We start from the raw sequence: 23,580 nt of genomic DNA, 5'->3' as shown, positions 1-23,580 counted from the left end.
CGCACTTCGGGAATTATAGCTCTTAAAACAGCCGAAAAAACTAGATGCCCCCTTTGGCGCGACTAACAACAGGCCAGCGTTGGTGCTCATCGTTAAAACTGTGCCTTGAGAGCCATGAGTATTAAAAGATCATTAATAGCAACCGTAAGTCGCCTTTGTGCGTGACCAGCAAGGGGTCACAAGTAATGTAAATAAATCGTGTCGATAACGAGTATTAGAAGTTAGACGAGACCAGACCATCTCCTTCGGTGAAACTTCGCTTTGTACGAGACATAGACAAAAGTGTTACCATTTTAAGTAAATTTTTTCGACAGACGCAGCAGTACCAGTCCCTTAGCCCGGGGCTAGGTTCGAAGCCTCCTGGAGTAAGTGAATGAAGGACAACAGTCCCTCCGCAAGGAGCTCCTCTTGAAATTTTTTGAACGATCCGCGAGACTTTGAGGCAAAAACCCCGGATCTTTCCGAACTCGCCAATACGTTGATTCCCTTAAATACATACAAACAAAACCTTTCCTAAATATTATTTTATAATAGAAAAAAGCTTTTTAAAGCAAGAACACCGGCGCGCCGCCCACGCCGCCGCCGCCGATATAGTGATTGGCGTAAACCTCTACCCGGTATAGATCATCGCTAGACGCACACATGCGACTTATCATGACTTTAAATACCATAAACATAATTTCAAAATAAAGGCGTATGCATGTTTCCAAGTCTTATCTCAAATTCCGAGGTCGAACCCTTGAATGGCTGGCGTAATTTTAACTTTCTTAATGAATCAATTATACCGAAGTGCTTGTTCATCATATGGCAGTGCTTTGGCTTTGCACTTACATACATATGAAAATAAAAAATTTCGTATGAATTTTATTTATATGTGGGGATATACAGGGGTGCTTTTTTGTTATATTTGAAGTGTAAATTTATATCTGTGCCTATGATTCAGGGCAAAACAAAAGTGCTATAAGTGTATAGGGGTTGAGCAGCTCCGACAATAATAATGATACAAAAATTATTGTTAGGCCCTGAGTTGAAATCGATTCGTACCCGCGATCTGCACAAATATATTCAAATTTAACGTCAAGATAAATTTTCTTTTTTTTGCTTTCAGTACAGCCAAATAATGAGAAAAAGAATTACGTTTTGTCTCACCTTCTACCAAACTCCATATTTGGCAAAGCATGGGGAGTATGTTGCATTTGTGTATATGTTGTTAGAGCTTCATCAAACACTCGAGTTAATTTGCCCGTGTTAAACTGAAATACTCGCACTTTGCGGTCATGCGATATAGCAGCAAATCGGCGACCATCGGGCGACACGGCGAGACTGGTAACTAGCGTTTTGTTCTTCACGAACTCAAACAGCTCTAAATTTAAAACAAAAATTGGTATTAATTTTGAAATTTTCATACAATTATAACCAAGCATTAATTTACTTACTAGTATCCAATTTTGATTCGAACGTCACTAGTTTTTGTGGAAACTTGTAATCGTGTTTAGAGTTTTGCCAATACTCTAATATACCATTTTTATCAACTGAAATAACAGTTTCCATTGCTAAACTGTAGCACATTGCTACGACTGGAGCTGAGTGTAATTTATCCAAGATGCGTAATACATCACCGTTGCCTTGACCATCATAGATATAAATCTTGTTGGTATCCTTGTCAGAGCTTCAAAAAATATTGCTTTGTAAGACTAGGCAAAAGAAAAGGAATGGACCGGAACTATTAACGTTTAGGGCAGCAGAAAAACCAAATCCCATATTTTGATTTGAAATCGAGCCAGTTTCAGACGCAGAAACCGGTATCAATTTTGTAAAAACATCTACCGATTGATTTAAGGAGTCAATGGATATAGTAAAGTATAGTTATGACCGTACTGGCGTGCATCTCACATTTTATTTTACTGCTGTTCCTTCAGTTGAGGTGGCACTTTAACTCAAGTTTTTCAACACAGATTTCTCAACTAGACTCTCAAACCTGCTCTATGAGCGTACAAGTCAACCCGATGGAATGCATGACGCTTCCCAAGGCAGTCGGTTTTATGTACCGGAGCGACTCGGGATTTTTCCCGACCAAGGACTGTCATCTCAGTGTGACCCCATTTAATTTGTTTCGTCCCTCCCACAAATTGTCATCCTCCCAGCAGCTCCTTGCAGCAGGACTGCTACATATTCTCTTACTCCGGGAAGGTATCGAACCCAATCCGGGTCCGTCTCCTGACCCCGGTCCTGAGAAATGGTTTTGCTGCATTTGCCAGAAAAGAATCTTTTTAGGACGGTCATACTCTGTTCAGTGTGTCTCGTGCAAGGGATGGTTGCATCGGACAGGTTGTTCTGGGCTTGATCCCAAAACCCGACGTCCACGTAACTTTTATAAATCTTTTGTGGCTCCTTGCTGCTCACGCCCAAGGGCGTCCCGTAGTCTACGCCTAAGCGCCCCTCCACTACCTTCCAACAGCCTTGCTGCTCAGCAAGCCACAACAAGTACCCGCTGCTGCTCGCGCCCCTCGGCGCCAACAACTCAAACAGCTGATACCACTCATAACTACTACCTTCGTAGTAAGCTGGTAGCAATGCTGAGCATCAGCCCCTGCCCCCGTCTTCTTCTCCCCCCCCCCCCCCCCTCTTTTCTGGCAGCAATCGTGCAGGTCAGGGAAACAGACTCTTAGTCCCTACCTCCGTTTGCACCGTCTGCCAGCACAGAATATATAGGTTTGCGACATCCGCTCAATGCAGCTCCTGCCTTGGGTGGTGCCACTTTCCTAGATGTTCTGGTCTCCGCGACGGCAACCCCTCGACGGGTTTCATCGCGCCATGTTGCCAGGTCGCAAACCCAAATCATCCGGGTACTCCAATGCTTGCCCAAGGGCGCCCAGTCCCAAGGTCACAACAGCAATTGCGGCCTTCCACAACCTAGGCGTAGTCACCCGTCACTTACCCCTAGAGTGGCGGCGTCACCCCTCATGCACTTCAGAATTCTGCAGTTAAACTGTAATGGACTAACTGGGAAGATTACGGAGATAGTAGATTTCATGAAGCGGCACAAAATCCGCATTGCTGCGATTCAAGAGACTAAACTCACAGCAAGATCTGCATTGCAGACCTGCTCTGGGTATAATGTCCACAGGTAGGACCGCGAGAGCGGAAATGGAGGCGGCCTCGCGTTTATTATACACCACTCTGTGCAATATCATATATTTGATCCTGGCATCGACCGCAGGGACAATGTCTTAGAACGTCAAGGCCTATCTGTCCGGTCAGGCGATGCAAATCTAGAAATCATCAACATCTACATCCCTCCTGTCACCTGTTGCCCCAATGGATACCGCCCTAAAATCGAGGCCTTACTCACTGGCAACAATCGCATTATCTTACGCGATTTCAATGCCCATCACGACCTATGGCATTCAAACTTGCGGGCGGACAGTAGGGGTGAGATGTTGGCGGATCAAATAGAAGAAACGACGTTCTGCACAATAAACGGAGACGCCCCCACACGTATGGTAGGAAGCTGTCATAGCTCGCCAGATATCTCAATCGTGAGCGCAGAGCTCGTAAACTGCGTCAACTGGCAGCCGATGGTAACATTGGCATCCGACCACCTGCCCATACTTATTTCGTTCGAGCGTACCGCCGACTTCATCGTCACCGAAAAACGCACTTTCATAAACTTCAAAAAAGGAAAGTGGGAAGAATATAAATCTGCAACAGACAGCAGCTTTGCTGCCCTCCCTATCCCGACTGATGCCCGCCAAGGGGAGCGTGCCTTCCGTAAGGTCATTGAATCCGCCTCGGCACATTTCATTCCCGCCGGGAGAATTCCCGAAATCCGGCCCCACTTCCCGGCGGAGGCCGCGAGCTTAGCGAGGGAACGCGACCTTATAAGACAGCTTGATCCAGGCGACCCCCAAATAAGGGATATAAACCAACGCATCAGATTGCTTGTGGACGAACACAAGCGGGCGAAATGGGAAGAGCACCTAAGAGGTTGTAACCTCTCTACCGGTGTAGGTAAACTTTGGTCCACCGTAAAGTCCCTATCGAATCCGCCTAAGCACAAAGACAAAGTTTCCATCGCCTTTGGCGATAAGGTGCTGTCGGATGCGGAAAAATGCGCGAGCGCTTTCTGCCGACAATATATAATGCATCCTACGGTCGACAAAGATAGACGGAGAGCCAATAGACACGCACATAAACACAAATTCAGCGCGTCACCAATCACCATCACCGCTAGAGAGGTTGAGGACGCCATTGGTCGCGCTAAACCATCCAAAGCAGTGGGCCCAGACGGCATAGCCATGCCGATGCTTAAAAAAGGGAAAGAGGGCTTCAAATATTTAGCGCATGTCTTCAACCTGTCTCTCTCCACCTTTGCCATACCCGAGAAATGGAAAATGGCCAAGGTGGTCCCGCTACTAAAGCCTGGGATACCAACTAACGTAGGTGAGTCATATCGTCCGATATCTCTCCTATCGCCAGTGGCAAAGACGCTTGAAGCCATTTTGCTCCCTTATTTCCAAGCACATTTGCAGCTAGCCCCTCATCAGCATGGCTTCAGAAAACTCTATAGCACTACCTCCGCGCTAAATGTCATTAGCACCCAGATAAATTGCGGTTTGAATCAATACCCCCACCATAGAACAGTACTCGTAGCGCTAGACCTATCAAAAGCCTTTGATACGGTCAACCATGGCTCATTACTGCAAGACCTGGAAGGGTTTACCCTTCCCCCATGTCTTAAAAGGTGGACCGAAAATTATCTGGGTGGTCGGCAGGCATCGGTGCAATTCAGAAACGAAACATCAAAACCAAGGAGAATTAAACAAGGGGTGCCACAGGGTGGTGTCCTATCCCCACTTTTGTTTAATTTCTACATATCTAAGCTACCTTCACCACCGGAAGGAGTCACAATCGTTTCCTACGCCGATGACTGCACAATAATGGCCACAGGACCAGGCCCAGAGATCGATGAGCTATGCAATAAAATAAACGGCTATCTCCCTGATCTCTCCAGTTTTTTCGCCTCGCGAAACCTGGCATTGTCACCGACTAAATCTTGCGCGACCTTATTTACAACATGGACGCCACAAATGTCGACCATATTGAACATCCACGTCGATGGCACTACGCTACCGACTGTCCTACACCCCAAAATCTTGGGTGTGACGTTTGATCAGGATCTACATTTTGGTGCGCACGCAACCGCAATTGTTCCGAGAATTCAGAGCCGTAATAAAATCCCCAAATCCCTTGCTGGCAGTACCTGGGGAAAAGATAAAGAAACGCTCATGACCACATACAAAGCAATTAGCCAGACGATTACGTGCTACGCGTCACCCATATGGTCGCCAAGCCTAAAAACTACCCACTGGAAGAAACTACAGGCCTGCCAAAATACTGCTCTCAGAATCGCCACGGGCTGTCTTCTTATGTCCACAGAACACCATCTGCATAATGAGGCGAGAATACTCCCCATCAGGGAGAGAAATGAGATGCTGACCAAACAGTTTCTGTTGAATACCCAGAAACCTGGGCATCCCAACAGACATCTGATTGACGAACCAGCACCGCCTAGGGGCCTAAGGAGTCATCTCCGTAAGCATTTTGAGGAAATACGGCACCTGAGAACCCAGCCGTATGAAGCGAAAAAACACAAGCAGGTCCTTGGTGAACTCCATAGACAGGCGTCGGACCTTTATGTCGGGAATTGCCCGGTGAATCCAGTACTTGAAGAAAAATATCCAGAACTCGCGGAAGAGGAACGCATACTCCCCAGGGAAACGCGTATCACTCTTGCTCAACTTCGTTCTGGATACTGTAACAGGTTAAACTCTTACCTATCCAGAATCAACCCCGACATACAAAATGTATGCCCCGCTTGCAATGTGTCCCCACATGACACCAACCATCTCTTTAATTGTAATGAACTCCCGTTAGAGGATATTGATGACAATTTGTGATCGGTCGCGGCTATTAGGTGGGGCGAGCATTGCTACAACAACAACAACAACAACATGGAATGCATGAGAAGTTTAAGCATATCTCTAAAGCACTTCGTACCGCCGCCGAGGAAAAAAGGGAAGCGAGACGCCTTTACTGGAAGAAAAAAGCAGAGACAGAAAGGCGTAAGTGCGAGGAGCTTGAGCTGCTAGCCACCAGAAACAACATCCGCAAATTTTACCAAAAAATTCGGCGACGGACGGAAGGTTTTAAGTCTATGGCAAACTGCCATAAGAACGAAAACGGCGACCTTGTAACCGATGTCCAGATAGTACTTAGATTATGTAGGGAACACCGCCCAGGGGTAATGAACCCAATCCATGATGATGGAATTATTGTCCCCTTCCCCTTACGAAGCTATTTAAGTCTGGCGGAGAGAAGTTGGCAAGGCATCAGCTTTTTTGCAAAATATGGTCGGACGAGTGCATGACTGACGATTGGAGTGTAAGAGTTTGCCCAGTCCACAAGAAGGGGAATCCTGCAAACTGGACCAACTATCACGGAATCAGCCTTCTTAATATCGAACATAAGATCCTGTCAAGCGTATTGTGTGAAAGATTGAGGCCCACCGTTAATCTGCTGATTGGACCTTATCAGTGCGGCTTCAGACGTAGTAAATCTACCGTCCACCAGATTTTTGTTATACGCAAGATTTTCACTAAGTATGCTAAAAAAAACTGGACACACATCACCTTGACTCACGGATATTATTTTTATTCATTCAAAGAGATATCCGCGATCTTTCCGATTAACCTGTTACTATTTAAATATAGAATACGGAAGTGCTGCGAGTGGTGGGGTGGTCGTCACTCTGGGGGTTAAATATAGGTGGACACGCCTTGAAGTATTTATGCTTTGTTGAGTGTGCTGTCCGACTGCTGCTGGAGTATTTGGTGTTGTTGGGCGGATACTTGTGTTTGGCAGCACGGTGCAACGAATGCACCAATGTGACGGTTGTCATTGCTAAGCCCGGAACGTCTATGGAGGTAGCATCGGCCAAGGCATTAACTACATTAGATTGATGTGACGCACACATCAACATAGTTCAGCGAATTAAATAAAAGTGGGTACACTGGCTAGGCTATATTATGTGAATGAAACATAATGCTCCGCCTATGAAAGTATATATATCAGAACCGCCAATGAAAGCAGATGAACAGGGCGGCTCCCACTACGCAGGGGTAGAAAGATTTAAATAGTCTTACGAAACGTCGATGATACGTAAACCGACTTTCTTTCGCTGGCCTCAAACTACTTGATGGTCCAAGCTAGCCTCTTCATTGACTCCCATAACTTTAACCTAGGAGTTTAACATGTACTACGTTTTCAGCAAGCCTAAACTCCGTATTTACCAATATGTAATTTTTTCAAAGAAGTGTTTGGAAGTGTTTTAGCGGTCGGTATAAATTACAAACACATGCTGTTGTTGTAGCGATAAAGACAACCCCCGAAGGTTTTGGGGAATTTTATCGATTCTGATCCGGTAAGTTCCGGTAGCAAGCACCATTAAGGTAAAAGCCCGACCATCTCGGGAGCGATTTAATATGACCACATTGAAACTTCTAGGTTATTCCTTTTCCCACCCCGTAGTTCCATGGAACTTGGGGTCCCCAGAGCCCCGGGTAGGTGTGGTTGACAATTTGTTATAAATGGCGCTGGCAACCCCTTGAAATGGCTGCGCTACACAACCCCCTGAATAATTTTGGTATTTTAGTAGCCTCTTACGACAGGCATGCCTGCCGCAGGTATATTCTAAGCCCCCTAACCCGCTGCGGTTAGTTTGGGTTTGCTGTTTGAATCATAGTATATATGCGCTGCATATATTTTGTAGAACTATTTAGGGGATTTGATCACTGAACACATTTGTTTGCAAAACTTAAACCCGAACATTTTAAACATTGTAAGTAGTCGGGTTCATTCCTCGAAAAACCCATATTTTTATATCTTAAGACTTACACAGCCAAGCTATGAACAGCATCGCCAGGTGAATGTATCCATTCAGTACAAAGCGGTGTAAAGCCCAATTTAATAATGTTGATCATATCAAAATTGACTACATCAAATATTTTGGCACACTTATCTGCAGAGGCTGAACAGAGTAGTGATCCGTTTGTGTTTGTAGTTAAAGAATGAATCGGCACTGCAAGAAAATAATGTACGAATATGAATGATGGCAGATTTAAATAAAAATACTTTCTCTAAATTCCAATATCGTAAATATGTACATACTCAAATGACTTCGAAAATGTTTCACGAATTCAATGCCCTCTTCCATTTTTTTCCAGAACTTGATGTGGCCATCACAGCTTCCTGTTACTATGAATTCAGTTTTAGTGCTTACTACGTGCGTTATTATGTCGCGATGCATGTAACTTCTTTCATAGCTTTCAGCATTTGGCAAATTTTCTAAAAATACTTTTTCGTAAGGTAACACTCTCCGCTTTTTAGGTTTAGATGCAGCCGATTGCTCTCCAGGCATAGGGCCAATCCAGTCATCATCCTCATTGTTGTTTTGTACCGTGTCACGTTCGTTTAGAACACTCGGTACATTTGTGCTTTGATAATTGCCCTCTAAAGGATTCGCTGACTCATAATCTTCATGGTCATTCGAGGCAGACCTTTTCCTACCCTCCTTTTTATTAATTTCGCTTTCAAAGTCATCTTTGGGATCAACGTGGTCGCAATCATCCTTATCGGACATTTTTTAGTTGTTTACTTTTTTTTTTTTTTTTTTTTTTGGGATTTGATTGCATGGAGGAGGACCTTCTTATATTTGAAAGTCCCAGTTCCAGGTTATTGTCCAATGCATAAAATGATTAATTTCTGGATTAACTTTCCATAGTATGTAAGTAATTTAGGCTCCACTAATACACAATGGTAATACCAACTGGCCAGAACCATGTGTAGTAGCTTGCTATTTGTATTTAATTATGTGCTTTGTTAACTGGTTTTTTCATGGCACCACGCCAGGTTATTTTCAAATTATAGTTATATGTATGTTTGATTATTTATAAAATTTGTGTTTATGTCCAATTTAATTTGGTAAAGGTCTTTAATTTGTTGATATTTTCCAAATCTTCATATCACAATAGTTTCAATTTTTGTTAATTTTCAGTTTGAGTTGGTATTTTTGTCCACTTTCTTTGTTTAAATATCACTTTTTGGTTGTATGATTCAAATCCAATTTGTCTAATCCGGTAAGTTTTATCTCGATTCCACCAGTCCATTCCATTGTTGTTTTTGTCCAATTTTGGTAATTATTTTTCGTTTATTTAATTTGTGTATTTTGTAAGTTTTAATTTAATATATACAGATTCCCCAGTCCATTCCATTGTTGTTTTTGTCCAATTTTGGTAATTTTCGTCTTTTCCGTTATTATATTTTATATTTATTCAGGTTATGTGTACATGACTGTACATTTTAGTTACTCCGTTAAATTGTCCCGTTTATTTCCGAGAATTTTATTTCCATTTGTATGTATGTAAAAACATTAATTTTCAGTGGCTTGTTGCCAAGTGTCTTCAATGATTTTCCCGTTACGACAGTTTTACGTAAATCGAGTTGGTATTATGTGGCCCACGCCAGGTTATCAATTTCATTTGTTATTTATATGCACAATTTGCATATTTTTACAATACAGCGCACAATTTGTAAGTATTTTTAATTAATATTGTCTTTTCGACTCCCGCACTATCCGCCATTTTATTCTCAAACCGCGTGAGTAAAGCCCCTTGATAGCACGCGGTTGAGTTGTGGGGAAAACCGAACTTGACGCGACGACGTCAGAAAACGAAGTGATTGTTTACTTTTATAGCAATATAATAGCAATTTCTGACACTATAAAATTATTTGTTCCGCGTTTATCTGCCACGAAATGGAGCTGCACAAATCACACGAAGAATACGCATGTACACATTAGATCAGCTGTTTTTTATGAATGGAAATGGAAGAACTATCGATGAATTTATTCATGTATACACAGTGTGGTAGTTCTTTGACTTGACGAACAAAAATAAGGTTCGTAAAAATGTGTTAAAATTTAAAATTTTTGCAAAGTTGAAGGAATACTAGGTAGTATTATGTTCAATTTGACTCGCTTCCACCACAAATCACCTACCTCCTTAATACTATAAGCGCGAAATGAAATTATATATAGATATATCTATGAATGTGATATCTATGAATGCGAGGAAGATTTCTCCGCCATTTCATAGGAGTTTTTTCACTTGTTACATTAAAGGAAATGCATCAAAATAGTTAAAGGAAATTGGTTTTTTTTAAGAAAGAACACTTATTTGTACAAATTTTTTCTAAAATATGTATGTACATTCTACCACAATATTCTCACTGTTAATACAACAACAACAACAACCACAATATTCTTTATTTTAAGTCGAAAAGTATATCATAACCAATGGAAGATCTCATGGTATATTTGATGCAGCCATCCAGAAATTGCGCAAGAATTTTTTAAGAAGACTTAAATAGATTTTGGCATATGACGAAAGGTGAACTCAACAACAACAACAACTCAACTCGACTTGGCCGCCAGAAAATTGCTTTGCTGAATGGAATCATTATTATTCCGCGTTTTCTTCTTCCTATGCTCCTTTTGTTGATGTTGCTGTGGCACCAATTCATTACTCATTTCAGTGAATTCCATATGAAATGCAAAACTGTGCATTGTTTATATTTTATTTCTTTATTTCAAACAAATTCGCAACAATAATTAAACTTTTCTATTTTTTAAACAAATAAAGAAATGAGCATCGAAATTCCTATGACCCAATTATTGTTCTCCCTAGGAGAAAAGAATTGGAGAAATTTTTCCGCGGGAATAAAAAAAATTCGGGAGAACAAAATTCCGAGGGATATTTAGATGGGCTGGTAATGGACGAATTTCAAATGACTATCGAATGAATGAAAATGATTTAACTACCGAATAAATCGATAGTTTTCAATCGATAGTTCCCAACACTAATCAAAATAACAAACAAGTGAAAAGGAGTATAACGATAATATAGCGTAACCACTGATAGCAACAGACGCGAAAAGCGATAGAAGTGGACAAAAACAGGAAAGAACGAAAAAGGAGGAAAATAGTTGGTCGATGCGCTGGAAAAAAAATTTTTAATTGAAAACTATAGCAATAAAGGCAACAATGAATATAATGGCGGAAGGTAGCAGTGAATTGAACACCGAAAGTAGCATTGGCGGTGCCGGCAGCATTACAATAACATCACCATTGGAGCATCCAATTCGGATCAATAAATGGCGGGTTCGTGAAGGTTTTCCAATTACATCGTCCCAAGTAATATTATTGTATGAAATCACAAGTATCGGTAATGGTCCAGAAGGAACATCTACAGAAACAATAGCCGCGGCATCAGTAATAACAGTAGATAAAACTTTACACAAGTTAAAAGCAAATCGAATAGGCGTGGTGAAAAAGCGTCTGTTCAAGGAGGGACAATTGGTGCCAAAAGGGTAGGTTTACGCAGGTCCATATAGTTATACCTGCAATATAAGTTGTACATACCTAAATCATTACAATGTACATATTTTTTTAATGATGTAATAAAATTGTCCAATAATTATGTATTCTCTTCTGTAGTGCTACAATTTTGGAGCTGGCTGAGTGCGCCCACACGACAGTGATAAAAGACATGTGTGCCGATTGCGGTGCAGATTTGCGCCAAAACGAAAATGTAAGTAAACAATTATACACATTTGCATTCATTTATTTGGTATAATAAACAAGTCAGGAAGGGGGGTTAGTTTGCTACAAATAAAGAAAGGATATGAGTTTTTTATATGCAATGACGGCCCTTAGTCGGGAAAAGGGCAAGTCACCAGCTACTGTGGGAAGCGAAGCACTGGTGATGCAACAACAAAAACGCATTTATGTTTTCAGCCCTCTGAACATATGTCTCGGCCTATATAAATTTATAAAGCTATAATATATATACATAGATATACGTATCCAAAAAATTTAACAATGCTAAATAAGCAGCTATATATGTATGTAGAAAAGTGATACCTTCATGCCACATCAAGGCCTGCAATGAAACATAGTCTTGTTGAATTTTGACTAACAAATTTTACCAATAGCTCTTGTAAAAGAAATTTGGGATTTAAAACTATAAAGGTGGAGCGCAATCTTTCAATTTAAGGCAAACCATGTACTTAATTTAATTTATTTATTTATTACGATCTTGAAGATCTATATAATTTAACAAGATACAAAGTATTTTTAATGTTTACATATTTGTTTCAATTCATTGAATTTCTTTGACTTCAATTATATAATAATCTATAATTTATTTACTAAAAAATGTTTAACTACTTGATAGGTAGCGCTTTACAGCAGCTGAATAATAATTTTTTAAATTTTTTGGTATTATTACAGTTTTTAATATCAATTGGCAGATCATTATATTCTCTAATTCCTTCGTAGTATATACTTTTTTTTATCGAATTCGGATCTCACTACCGGCAAGTAGAAGTTGTTATTGTGTCTTGTTTGATATCTATGGACCTCGCTATTTAGTCTGACACGTTCACTTAGGTAATTCGGCAGGTTTCCCAACTTTATGTTGTGTATAAACTTCAATGTGTAGTAAGTCATGTTCTGTTTTACACTAAGCTAGTTTAAGCTGTCTAGTAAATCTTTAATTGGGGTATCATACCGTTTTCTTAATATGAAACGCATAATTTTGTTTTGCTTAATTTGTAGCTTGGATATTTGCGAATCAACTAATGCGAATAGGATTGTAGGGCAGTAAATGAAATGCGGCTCGATAATGGATCTATAGACCAGTATTTTGTATTGCATACTAATATGCTTGCATGATCGAAACATGAACCCTATTTTTTTTGGAAATTTTCCCTTCAATGTATTTTAGATGTTCATCAAATTTTAATTTGTCATCTATAATTATTCCCAGGTATTTTATTCGGTTTACTCTTTCTATAGTGGTATTTGCTATTTTTGGCGACACATTATCATCTTGAGTCACTCTAGACCCCATTATCATCCATTTTGTCTTTTCTATGTTTATTTTAAGCATATTTTGGCACAACCACTTATATATTGCCTGTATGTCCGACTGTATTTTTGAGGCTGCCTCATCAATCGTGTTACAGCTTATAGTCAAAAGTGCATCATCACCGAATAATCTTATTTTGCAGTATTTGATACAGTTTTAATATCATTATATGAATTATAACTTTTTAGTTATAAACGAGCTCTAGGCCAAATATTTGTATATTCTTAATAAACACCGTACTTGGCCTAGAGCTCGTCTATAATTAAAAAGTTATAATTCAAAGGCCGTAAACAACAAAAATATTTATGTGAATTATAAAAAGAATTGCTGTAAGCACAGATCCCTGTGGCAATCCTATTTCAATGTCCACTTCGGGGGAAATCTTGCTTATTACAGTTTTCTGTTTTCTTCCACTAAGGTAACTTTCGAACCAGTTAAACGCTAAGTTTCTAATGCCAATATTATTCAGTATTTTTATAAGAATATCTCTGTCTACTGTTTCGAGTGCTCTTTTTATGTCGAGGAAAACTGAAATTGTAAATTGTTTCTTCGTTCTACTTTCTTTCCATTCTGCAATTACCAGGTCAAGTGCAGTTTCACACGAGTGTTTTGATCGAAACCCTGACTGCTCATTTATAATAATTTAGTATTTATTTAAGTAATCCAGCAATTAGTTCTTAACTACATTTTCTATTATTTTCTCATCGCTAGTTAAGGTATTTATGGGTCGTATCTTCTCTGGTTTAATTATTCCCTTTACTTTTTCCACAGGTACAATTACTGAGGTCTTCCAGCAGTCTGGAAATACACCAAATTGGAAACTTTCATTAATTACACATGTGTAGGTATAGCCTAAGTACTGCATGCTGTCTTAATACACCTTCCGTAATTTTTTTCCTCCGTACTTGTTTTTTAATTTCGTTGTAACTCTCATAAGTTCTTCAACATCTATTTCCTTCAGTTTAAACAAGCTTCTGTTTATCTCCATTTGATTTCCACCTGCTTCGACGATTGCAATGCTATCTCTGATTCTGATTATGCTCTCATTAAAGTAACGGTTTAATTCAGTTGCTATTTCATAATCATCTTCAATAAGAGCACCATTTACAGAAATTTTTTCAATTTGTGCTACCTCACTACTCAGATTTATGGCGTATTTTAGACATTTCCACATTAACTTTTGGTTATTAGTATTTCTTGAGATTTTGTTTTCCATAAATGTTTTCTTTTTTATTTTAACTGCTTTTTTGTAATATCGTTTTATTGGGATTAACTAATTGACTATTTTTAATTTAAACACGCGATCTACCTTTATAATTTTAAATCCCAAAATTGTTTTACAAGAGCTATTGTTAAAGTTTTTTAGTCAAAATTCTACAAGAATATGTCTGTATTAAAAGAAAAATTGCCTTCTATTTTTTGGTCCATTTATAAAAAGGTAGTCCTTAAAATTTTTTTGTCATCTTTTTATTTAAAATTTTTTAATACTGCCTACAAAAAGGCAATTGCAACTTTGATTAGTAATTTAAGTAATTCCTAAGTAAAAATTCTTATCTTTATTTATTTGTTCAAAATTGCAAGATTTAAGAGAATTAGTGGAATTTTCGCTGACAACACTGGCGAAAACAACAGAATTCCACCTCGTTTGTCAAGTACTTAATTTGCACAGTTGAAAATCATGGTGAAATTCGCATACGCCTGAAAGTCTAAAAGAAAGGTGAAATTCGCGTACGCCTAAAAGTGTGCAAGGACGTGCATTGAGTTGGGCCTTCAACGAGGTGGAATTCCACAACGCCTGCAACACTCAGGAGGCTAGCCATGAAGGTATGGCCTAATCTTCTAAAAAGTTCGACTTGTGCGTTACGTAGCTAAAATTTTTTGATCAAACATTGCACTGTCACCGAGTTTTAAACTATATTCAGGTTTCAAGTATCTAGATATCCAGGAAGTTAGTTAAAAATCGATTGCAAGATTCTCAATTTAAAAATAGTTTTCACAATATCTCGATCCATGCGCCACCTAGCGGAATTTTTTTTTTTTGTTAAAATATTGCATTGTCACCGGGTTCTGACTTACGGCCGAAGTTTCATGTCTAGCTCATCGGGAAGTTACTCAAAAATCGATTGCAAGATTCCCCTCGTTTTTTAAGGATTTGTAGTTATCTAACTTAGCGCACCACCTAGCGGAATTTGGTTTCTGTAAATTGTATTGTCACCGGGTCTCGAACTACATATGTGCTAAGTTTCAAGTCTCTAGGTAACCGGGAAGTTAGTTAAAAATGGATTGAAAGATTCCCAAATTAAAATTAATTTTCCTAATATCTCGATCCATGCGCCTAGCGGAATTTTTTTGATAAAATATTGCATTGCCACCGGGTTCTGACTTACGGCTCAAGTTTCATACCTCTAGCTCATCGGGAAGTTACTCAAAAATCGATTGCAAGATTCCCCTCGTTTTTCAAGGATTTGTAGTTATCTCAATTAGCGCGCTACCTAGCGGAATTTTGTCTACTGTAAATTGTATTGTCACCAAGCCTCGAACTGTGTGCCAAGTTTCAAGTCTCTAGGTCACCGGGAAGTTAGTTAAAAATGGATGGAAAGATTTCCAAATCAAAATTAATTTTCTTAATATCTCGATCCATGCGCCACCTAGCGAAATTTTTTTGATCAAATATTGCATTATCACGGGATTCTGACTCACGGCCCCAGTGTCAAGTCTCTAGCTGACCGGGAAGTTACTTAAAAATCGATGTTGTTGTTGTTGTTGTAGCGATAAGGTTGCTCCCCGAAGGCTTTGGGGAGTGTTAATGATGTGATGGTCCTTTGCCGGATACAAATCTGGTACGCTCCGGTATCATAGCACCATTAAGGTGCTAGCCCGACCATCTCGTGAACGATTTATGTGGCCACATTAAACCTTCAGGCCATTCCCTCCCTCCCTACCCCCAAGTTCCATGAGGAGCTTGGGGTCGCCAGAGCCTCGTCTGTTAGTGAAACAGGATTCGCCGCGGATAGGTGAGGTTGACAATTGGGTTTGGAGAAGCTATATATTGCGCTGGCAACCTGAAAGGTTGCGCTACACAGCCCCTTGAATCTGGTATTTTAGTCGCCTCTTACGACAGGCATACCTACTGCGGGTATATTCTGATCGATCGCAAGATTCCCTGCTTTTTTTCAGAGATTTTCGTTTATCTCGATTCGTCTGCCACCTGGCGGTATTTTGTTTTCCACGAATTGTAGTGCCATCGACTCGCAAACTATGTGCTAAGTTTCAAGTCTCTGGATCACCGAGAAGTTAGTTAAAAGTCGATCGCAAAATTTCAGTTTTAAAATTAATTTTCTGTATATCTCGATCCGTGCGCCACCTATCGGGTTTTTCACTTGTTACAATACAATACAATCCCCTAGATCTGAATTATGTTCTAAGTATCAAGTGTCTAGCTTAACGGGAAGTTACCGAAAAATACTTTTCCATGGGTCAAAAATTCGTATGGAAATGAAGGGACAAACATGAAAAGGACTTAATATAAAGGTATTAAAAACATTATTCAAAAACAGGAGCACCTTAGGTTCAAATTGAGAATAATTTTTTGTCTGGTAATAACTTCGCACGCTTTCCACGGAAGCCGGTTCTATGTACCGGAGCGACTCGAGATTTTTTTCCCGATGAAGCGCTGTTATTACAGTATAACTCCATTTAATTGGTTCCATCCCTCCCACAAATAGTCATCTTCGGAGCAGCTGCTTCCAACTGTACTGCTCTATCCCTCAGGCCCAGACGGCATAGCCATGCCGATGCTTAAAAGCCTAGGGAAAGAGGGTTTCAAATATTTAGCGCATGTCTTCAACCTGTCTCTTTCCACCTTTGTCATACCCGAGAAATGGAAAATGGCCAAGGTGGTCCCGCTACTAATGCCTGGGAAACCAGCTAACATAGGTGAGTCGTATCGTCCGATATCTCTCCTATCGCCAGTAGCAAAGACGCTTGAAGCAATTTTGCTCCCTTATTTCAAGAAAATTTGCAGCTACCCTCTCATCAGCATGGCTTCAGAAAACTCCATAGCACAACCGCCGCGCTAAATGCCATTAGCACCCACATAAATTGCGGTTTAAATCAATACCCCCACCATAGAACAGTACTCGTAGCACTAGACCTATCAAAAGCTTTTGATACGGTCAACCATGGCTCGTTACTGCAAGACCTGGAAGGGTCTACCCTTCCCCCATGTCTTAAAAGGTGGACCGCAAATTATCTGGGTGGTCGGCAGGCATCGGTGCAATTTAGAAACGAAACATCAAAACCAAGGAGAATTAAACAAGGGGTGCCACAGGGTGGTGTCCTATCCCCACTTTTGTTTAATTTCTACATATCTAAGCTACCTTCACCACCGGAAGGAGTCACAATCGTTTCCTACGCCGATGACTGCACAATAATGGCCACAGACCCAGGCCCAAAGATCGATGCGCTATGCAATAAAACGGCTACCTCCCTGATCTCTCCAGTTTTTTCGCCTCGCGAAACCTGGCATTATCACCGACTAAATCTTCCGCGAACTTATTTACAACATGGACATCCCAAATGTCGACCACTTTGAACATCCACGTCGATGGCACTACGCTACCGACTGTCCTACATCCCAAAATCTTGGTTGTGACGTTTGATCAGGATCTACATTTTGGTGAGCACGCAGCCGCAATTGTTCCGAGAATTCAGAGCCGTAAAAAAATCCTCAATCCCTCGCTGGCAGTACCTGGGGAAAAGATAAAGAAACGCTCATGACTACATACAAAGCAATTAGCCAGCCGATTACGTGCTACGCGTCACCCATATGGTCGCCAAGCCTAAAAAGTACCCACTGGAAGAACTACAGGCCTGCCAAAATACTGCTCTCAGAAATAAATAAATACATACTCCCCATCAGGGAGAGAAATGAGATGCTGACCAAACAGTTCCTGTTGAATACCCAGAAACCTGAGCATCTGATTGATGAACCAGCACCGCATAGGGGCCAAAGGAGTCATCTCCGTAAGCATTGTGAGGAAATACGGCACCTAAGAACCCAGCCGTATGAAGTAAAAAACACAAGCAGGTCCTTGGTGAACTCCATATACAGGCGTCGGACCTTTATGCCGGGAATTGCCCGGTGAATCCAGTACTTAAAGAAAAGTATCCACAACTCGCGGAAGAGGAACGCATACTCCCCAGGGAAACGCGTGTCAGTCTTGCTCAACTTCGTTCTGGATACTGTAACAGGTTAAACTATTACCTATCCAGAATCAACCCCGACATACAAAATGTATGCCCCGCTTGCAATGTGTCCCCACATGACACCAACCATCTCTTTAATTGTAATGTGGAACCAACGCCTCTAACACATCTTTCCTTATGGTCCACCCCTGTTGAAACGGCAAGTTTCCTTGGACTCCCGTTAGAGGACATTGAATACAATTTGTGATCGGTCGCACCTATTGGATGGGGCGAAGCACTGCTACAACAGCAACAACCTCCGAGCTTTCGATGGTTACAACATCCATAGGAAAGATTGCACAAGGGGCAATGGTTGTGGCCTTGCCTTTATCACCCATCACAACGTGTAATACAGTTTATTTAAACCCAACATCAGCCGCAAAGATAAAACCATCCCGTCAGCCGATGTTAACCTAGAAATAATTAACATCTACATCCCTCCTGCCACCTGCTGTTCATGTCGCTATCGCTCTGATATCAGTACGCTAGTATATGGCGAAAACCGCCTTATTCTTGGCGATTTCAACGCTCACCATACTCTGGCGTTCCAGCTTGCCAATCGACAGCAGAGGCAATAGACAATACGACTCTCTGCACTATAAACGGCGATGTCCCCACCAGAATTGCAGGTAATTGTCACATCGCGCTTTATTTCGGCCGGTAGAATACCTGAAATCATACTGCATTTCCCGGCTGAAGCTGTAAACTTAGCAAGAGAACGTAACCTGGCGGGACAACTCGACCTTAGAGACTCCTATATTAGGAGTCTCAACCTGGATATTATGCGGCTGGTAAATGAATACAAACGTGCCGAACGGGATGAGCATCTAAAGAACTGAAACCTCTCTGCGGGTGTCAGTAAATTGTGATCAACCGTAAAATCCCTGTCCAATCTAACAAAACACAATGATACAGTATCCATAGCCTTCGGCGACATAACTTTATCGAATTCGAAGAAACGCGCGAGCGCCTTTTGCCGACAGTTTACAATGCATTCTTCACTAGACAAGGCCAGACGTCGTGCAAACAGACGGGCACATAAACACAAACACGACGTGCCACCCATTACCCTTGTAACAGCAGCCTTGACAAATAATAAAAATGTCACCCTGTTTCCAAATTGCTGCAACACCCATTGTCTACTTTGAACGAAGAACAGGTGTTGGAACAACTTGGAAACAGAGCAATTCGGCTCGGCAGAAAAAGAAAATTATTAATTTTGGACTAAACGAAGAAAGTGCGTGTGCAAAACTAAAATAATTTAATTACACAAACTAAAGATAAAACTAAAATATTGTAATAACGAGTTTCACACACATTTATTGTGCTACAAATAAAAACCAACATAATTAAAGACTTAAAACTTAAATAATACGTGTTTGTAATTTGAGTAGAGTGTGCGTGCGACTAGGATATGCGCACAAGGACAATCTCTTCGGAGGTTCCAAAATGGAACCTTACATGGCGACCGTGACGAAGGTAGGTGGTGGTGTTAATTTTTTTTCAAAGGCAGTTCTAAGTGGTAGTGGCAGTGAAAACACACAATTTTAAATTGAAATAAAAGAAATTTTTTAATGCAACAGAACTAATCCTACGTTAAATGGAGGAACTAAACCAAAGTAAAGAAAGCGCTAAATAATAAAAATTGTTTAAAAACTACAACTAAATTATACAGAAATAATCCAAAAAAAAAAAAAAAAAACTTTAAATAACAAAATAAAATTGTCGTATGATATGCCATTAATAACGGGATATAAACCCATGCCACTAGCCAACGGTATCTCATCGCCATTTTTTTTAACCACCACCACCACCAGCATTAACATCGAAGACCAGCAGAAACAACTCCGGCATCAGCAGCATTGGCGACGATAGCGGCAGCATTTACGGTTGGAGCAGCAGCAGTCATAAGTATAATATATATATATATGTATTTAACAAATTTTTGCCTACGGTATTTTTTATAACGCATATGTATGTATAGAAAACAGAAAATTTCTTTTATGCGGTGCGTTACAATATATATACATTTTGGATTTTTTTTACTAAAATGATAAAGTGGTGCGTTCTAAATTTAACTACCTCAATTTTCAACAATTTTAAAATTTTATAAATTCAAATATTTCCAGATCTACATTTAAATTTACATTTTCTTCAAATTTTTCATATTTTCAAATTTTTAATTTAAAAATTTCTAAATTTATTGTACAAATTCACAAATTTTCAAGCTTCCATTCTTCAAATTTGCAATTCGTTTCACAAACCTATTTAAAATTTCACATTTCGGATTTTCCATTTTTCAGATTTTTATTTACTACAGGTAAAAGGAAAATTTTTTTTTTTATAGATACGCCCATTTTCCAACATAATATTAATTTTCACCATATAAGACTGTTGAACTTGATAAGCAGTTTGTAACGTGTAAGTTTTGGATTTTTGATATATGCAATGGTTCCGTTAAAAACCAATTAAATTTTTTTTTTTTGATACATGCGGTGGTTCCGTTAAAAACCAATTAAAATTTTTTTGATATAAACGGTGGTCCCGTGAACAGCCAAGTGAGATTTTTTTTATATAAAGCGGTGCGTCCGTGAAAATATACGAATTTTTTTACAAAGCGGTGCGTCTGTCGCAGAGATAAAACCATCCCGTCAGCCGATGTTAACCTAGAAATAATTAACATCTATATCCTTCCTGCCACCTGCTGTTCATGTGGCTATCGCCCTGATATCAGTACGCTAGTATATGGCGAAAACCGCCTTATTCTTGGCGATTTCAACGCTCACCATAACCTCTGGCATTCCAGCTTGCCAATCGACAGCAGAGGCAATAGACAATACGACTCTCTGCACTATAAACGGCGATGCCCCAACCAGAATTGCAGGTAATTGTCACAGCGCGCTTTATTTCGGCCGGTAGAATACCTGATATCATACTGCATTTCCCGGCTGAAGCTGCAAACTTAGCAAGAGAACGTTACCTGGCGGGACAACTCGACCTTAGAGACTCCCATATTAGGAGTCTCAACTTGGATATTATGCGGCTGGTAAATGAATACAAACGTGCCGAACGGGATGAGAACTGAAACCTCTCTGCGGGTGTCAGTAAATTGTGATCAACCGTAACATCCTTGTCCAATCTAACAAAACACAATGATACAGTATCCATAGCCTTCGGCGACATAACTGTATCGAATTCGAAGAAACGCGCGAGCGCCTTTTGCCGACAATTTACAATGCCTTCTTCAGTAGACAATGGATTTTTTGAACAAGTTACAACAATTTTGAAATTTTTACCAATTAATACCTATATACTTCGGTGCAAAGTTTAAATTCAATTACTTAAAGATTTTTCTATACAAGTATAATGCAATTTTCATTAATTCTTCAAATAAATTGTTAAATACTCCTTTAGTGAATCAGTTCTCTTATACAAAATTTCCTTTTTTTTCCTCAACATTTCAGCTTCAAAAAAATGCATACTCAGAATGCCATTCCGATAATTCAGCCTCAAGCTACGAAAGTTTAGCTTCATCTTCGACCGAAGAAGTCACAAACCAGGAAAATAGATTTTCTTTGAAAAAAGATTTTCCAGGCTTCGAAAATTCTTCCATTAAAAATTCAACTTCTAATTTAGATTCAAATCTTAACGATTCAAATAGTGCAAAACTAACTTCAACTTCTTTTACTTTAAAATCAGATCTTAACGATCCAAATAGTACAAACGTAGTCTCACCTTCTGCTAATTAAGCTCCAGATCTTAACGATCAAATCATGGCAACACCTGAGGAAAAGAGAATTTTCATTAACACATGTGCTAATTCTATTAGAGAAAACTACAGTGGTGATCCCCTAGCACTTGATTCTTTTATAGACAAAATTGCATTACTAGAACAATTCGCTACTGCAGATTTAACTAATACCTTTACAGCGTTTTTAAAATCAAAACTAGAGGGTAAAGCCCGTGAAGCAATACCAAGACAAGTAAATTCAGTTAATGAAATTAAAACAGCTCTACGTAGTAGGATCAAACCGGACAAATCGAAAGTTGTAGCAGGGAGAATTGCAGCGTTGCACGTTAACAATAACAATTATACAGATTTTGCCCAAAAAGTTGAAGATTTGGCTGATTCACTTGAGCGGTCTCTTATTATTGAAGGGATCACTCAAGCGAAAGCTCATGAAATGGCAGTCGAACAAACTATTAACGTGTGTCGTTTAAACGCAAAATCCAATTTAGTCAAAACCATTTTAGCCTCAACGGCATTTACTGATCCGAAAGACGTAGTAGCGAAATTAATTGTAGAACAAAACAACGAAGTAACTGAACGTCAGGTTCTAGCTTTTCGATCACGTGGTAACAGTACATTCAGAAATTCACGTGGTAGTTATCGAGGTTTTTACCCAAACCGCGGCTATACTGGTTATAGAAATAATAATAGTTCATTTTCATTCAAAAGTAACTATAACGGCAACAATAATCAAAGATATAGGAATTATAACGGAAATAGATACCAGAATAATAACAATAATAATACGCGTTCAAATACAAATCCTAATTCAAACAATAGTATCAATAGAGGTAACAATGCGAGATCAGCCAATGGTAGAGGTAGAAACGCAAACGTTCGCGCTTTAAACGCGAGTGCCCCTCAGGAGCGAACACTGGGGGAGGACGAACTAACCGAGTAAGCGAATTTCCCTCACCAATAGGCATCTATTGTTTAAACCTAAATTATTCAGATTTCATAGAATTACAACTTAGCGAGTCACACAAATTTTGTTCTTTCTTAGTAGACACTGAAGCAGACATTTCTTTAATAAAAATATCATGTATAGACAGTAACATTTCCTTAAATACAAACGACATTATTAACATTACCGGTGTCACTTCTAATTCAGTTTCTACTTTAGGTAAAATTACCGCAAATTTAAATTTTTCAAACTTTTCTATTAAATATACTTTACATGTAGTAAATGAAGACTTTAATATTCCATCCGATGCATACTGGCTAAAGATTTTCTGAAAATTAACAAATGCATTATTAATTATGAAAGAAATAGTATTTCCTTTTGGGTAGGTAATGAAAAAGTTGCGATACCAATCCTGCACGGAACAGAAAGCGACAGTTGTATCATTCCTCCCAGATGTGAAATATTCAGACTTTTTGATTTAGGAGATTCATCCGAGCCACTTTTAGTGGACTCGCAGGAAATAGAAATAGGTGTTTTCACAGCTAGATGCATTGTTAATTCCAGTAACCCAATAATTAAAGTCATTAACA

General features: G+C 39.6%; 2 protein-coding genes across 3 annotated transcripts in view; one reads left to right on the top strand and one right to left on the bottom strand.

Annotated features, from left to right (window-relative positions):
- Positions 1 to 9,806, bottom strand: part of LOC137245680 (peptidylprolyl isomerase domain and WD repeat-containing protein 1) — a 51,129-nt gene extending 41,323 nt beyond the window's left edge. Inside the window, exons 1-4 of the mRNA XM_067776730.1 lie at positions 8,230 to 9,806; positions 7,957 to 8,140; positions 1,437 to 1,669; positions 1,150 to 1,363 (exon numbers count right to left, since the gene is read on the bottom strand). Coding sequence (XP_067632831.1) covers positions 1,150 to 1,363; positions 1,437 to 1,669; positions 7,957 to 8,140; positions 8,230 to 8,701 — 1,103 coding nt within the window. The 5' untranslated portion in view covers positions 8,702 to 9,806. The remainder of the gene's footprint in view (positions 1 to 1,149; positions 1,364 to 1,436; positions 1,670 to 7,956; positions 8,141 to 8,229) is intronic.
- Positions 9,807 to 11,023: 1,217 nt separating this feature from the next.
- Fcp1 (RNA polymerase II subunit A C-terminal domain phosphatase Fcp1) overlaps positions 11,024 to 23,580 on the top strand; it is a 50,126-nt gene continuing 37,569 nt past the window's right edge. The window contains exons 1-2 of one of the 2 annotated variants that reach the window (XM_067776725.1): positions 11,024 to 11,487; positions 11,615 to 11,708. In XM_067776725.1, coding sequence (XP_067632826.1) covers positions 11,162 to 11,487; positions 11,615 to 11,708 — 420 coding nt within the window. In that variant the 5' untranslated portion in view covers positions 11,024 to 11,161. Of the gene's footprint in view, positions 11,488 to 11,614; positions 11,709 to 19,538; positions 20,208 to 23,580 lie in introns of those variants that run through there. The other variant, XM_067776726.1, reaches the window with a different exon arrangement.

Source organism: Eurosta solidaginis, chromosome 3 (genome assembly GCF_040869045.1).
Source record: "Eurosta solidaginis isolate ZX-2024a chromosome 3, ASM4086904v1, whole genome shotgun sequence".
NCBI lineage: Eukaryota > Metazoa > Arthropoda > Insecta > Diptera > Tephritidae > Eurosta > Eurosta solidaginis.
This window is presented reverse-complemented; position numbering and strand designations above follow the sequence as displayed.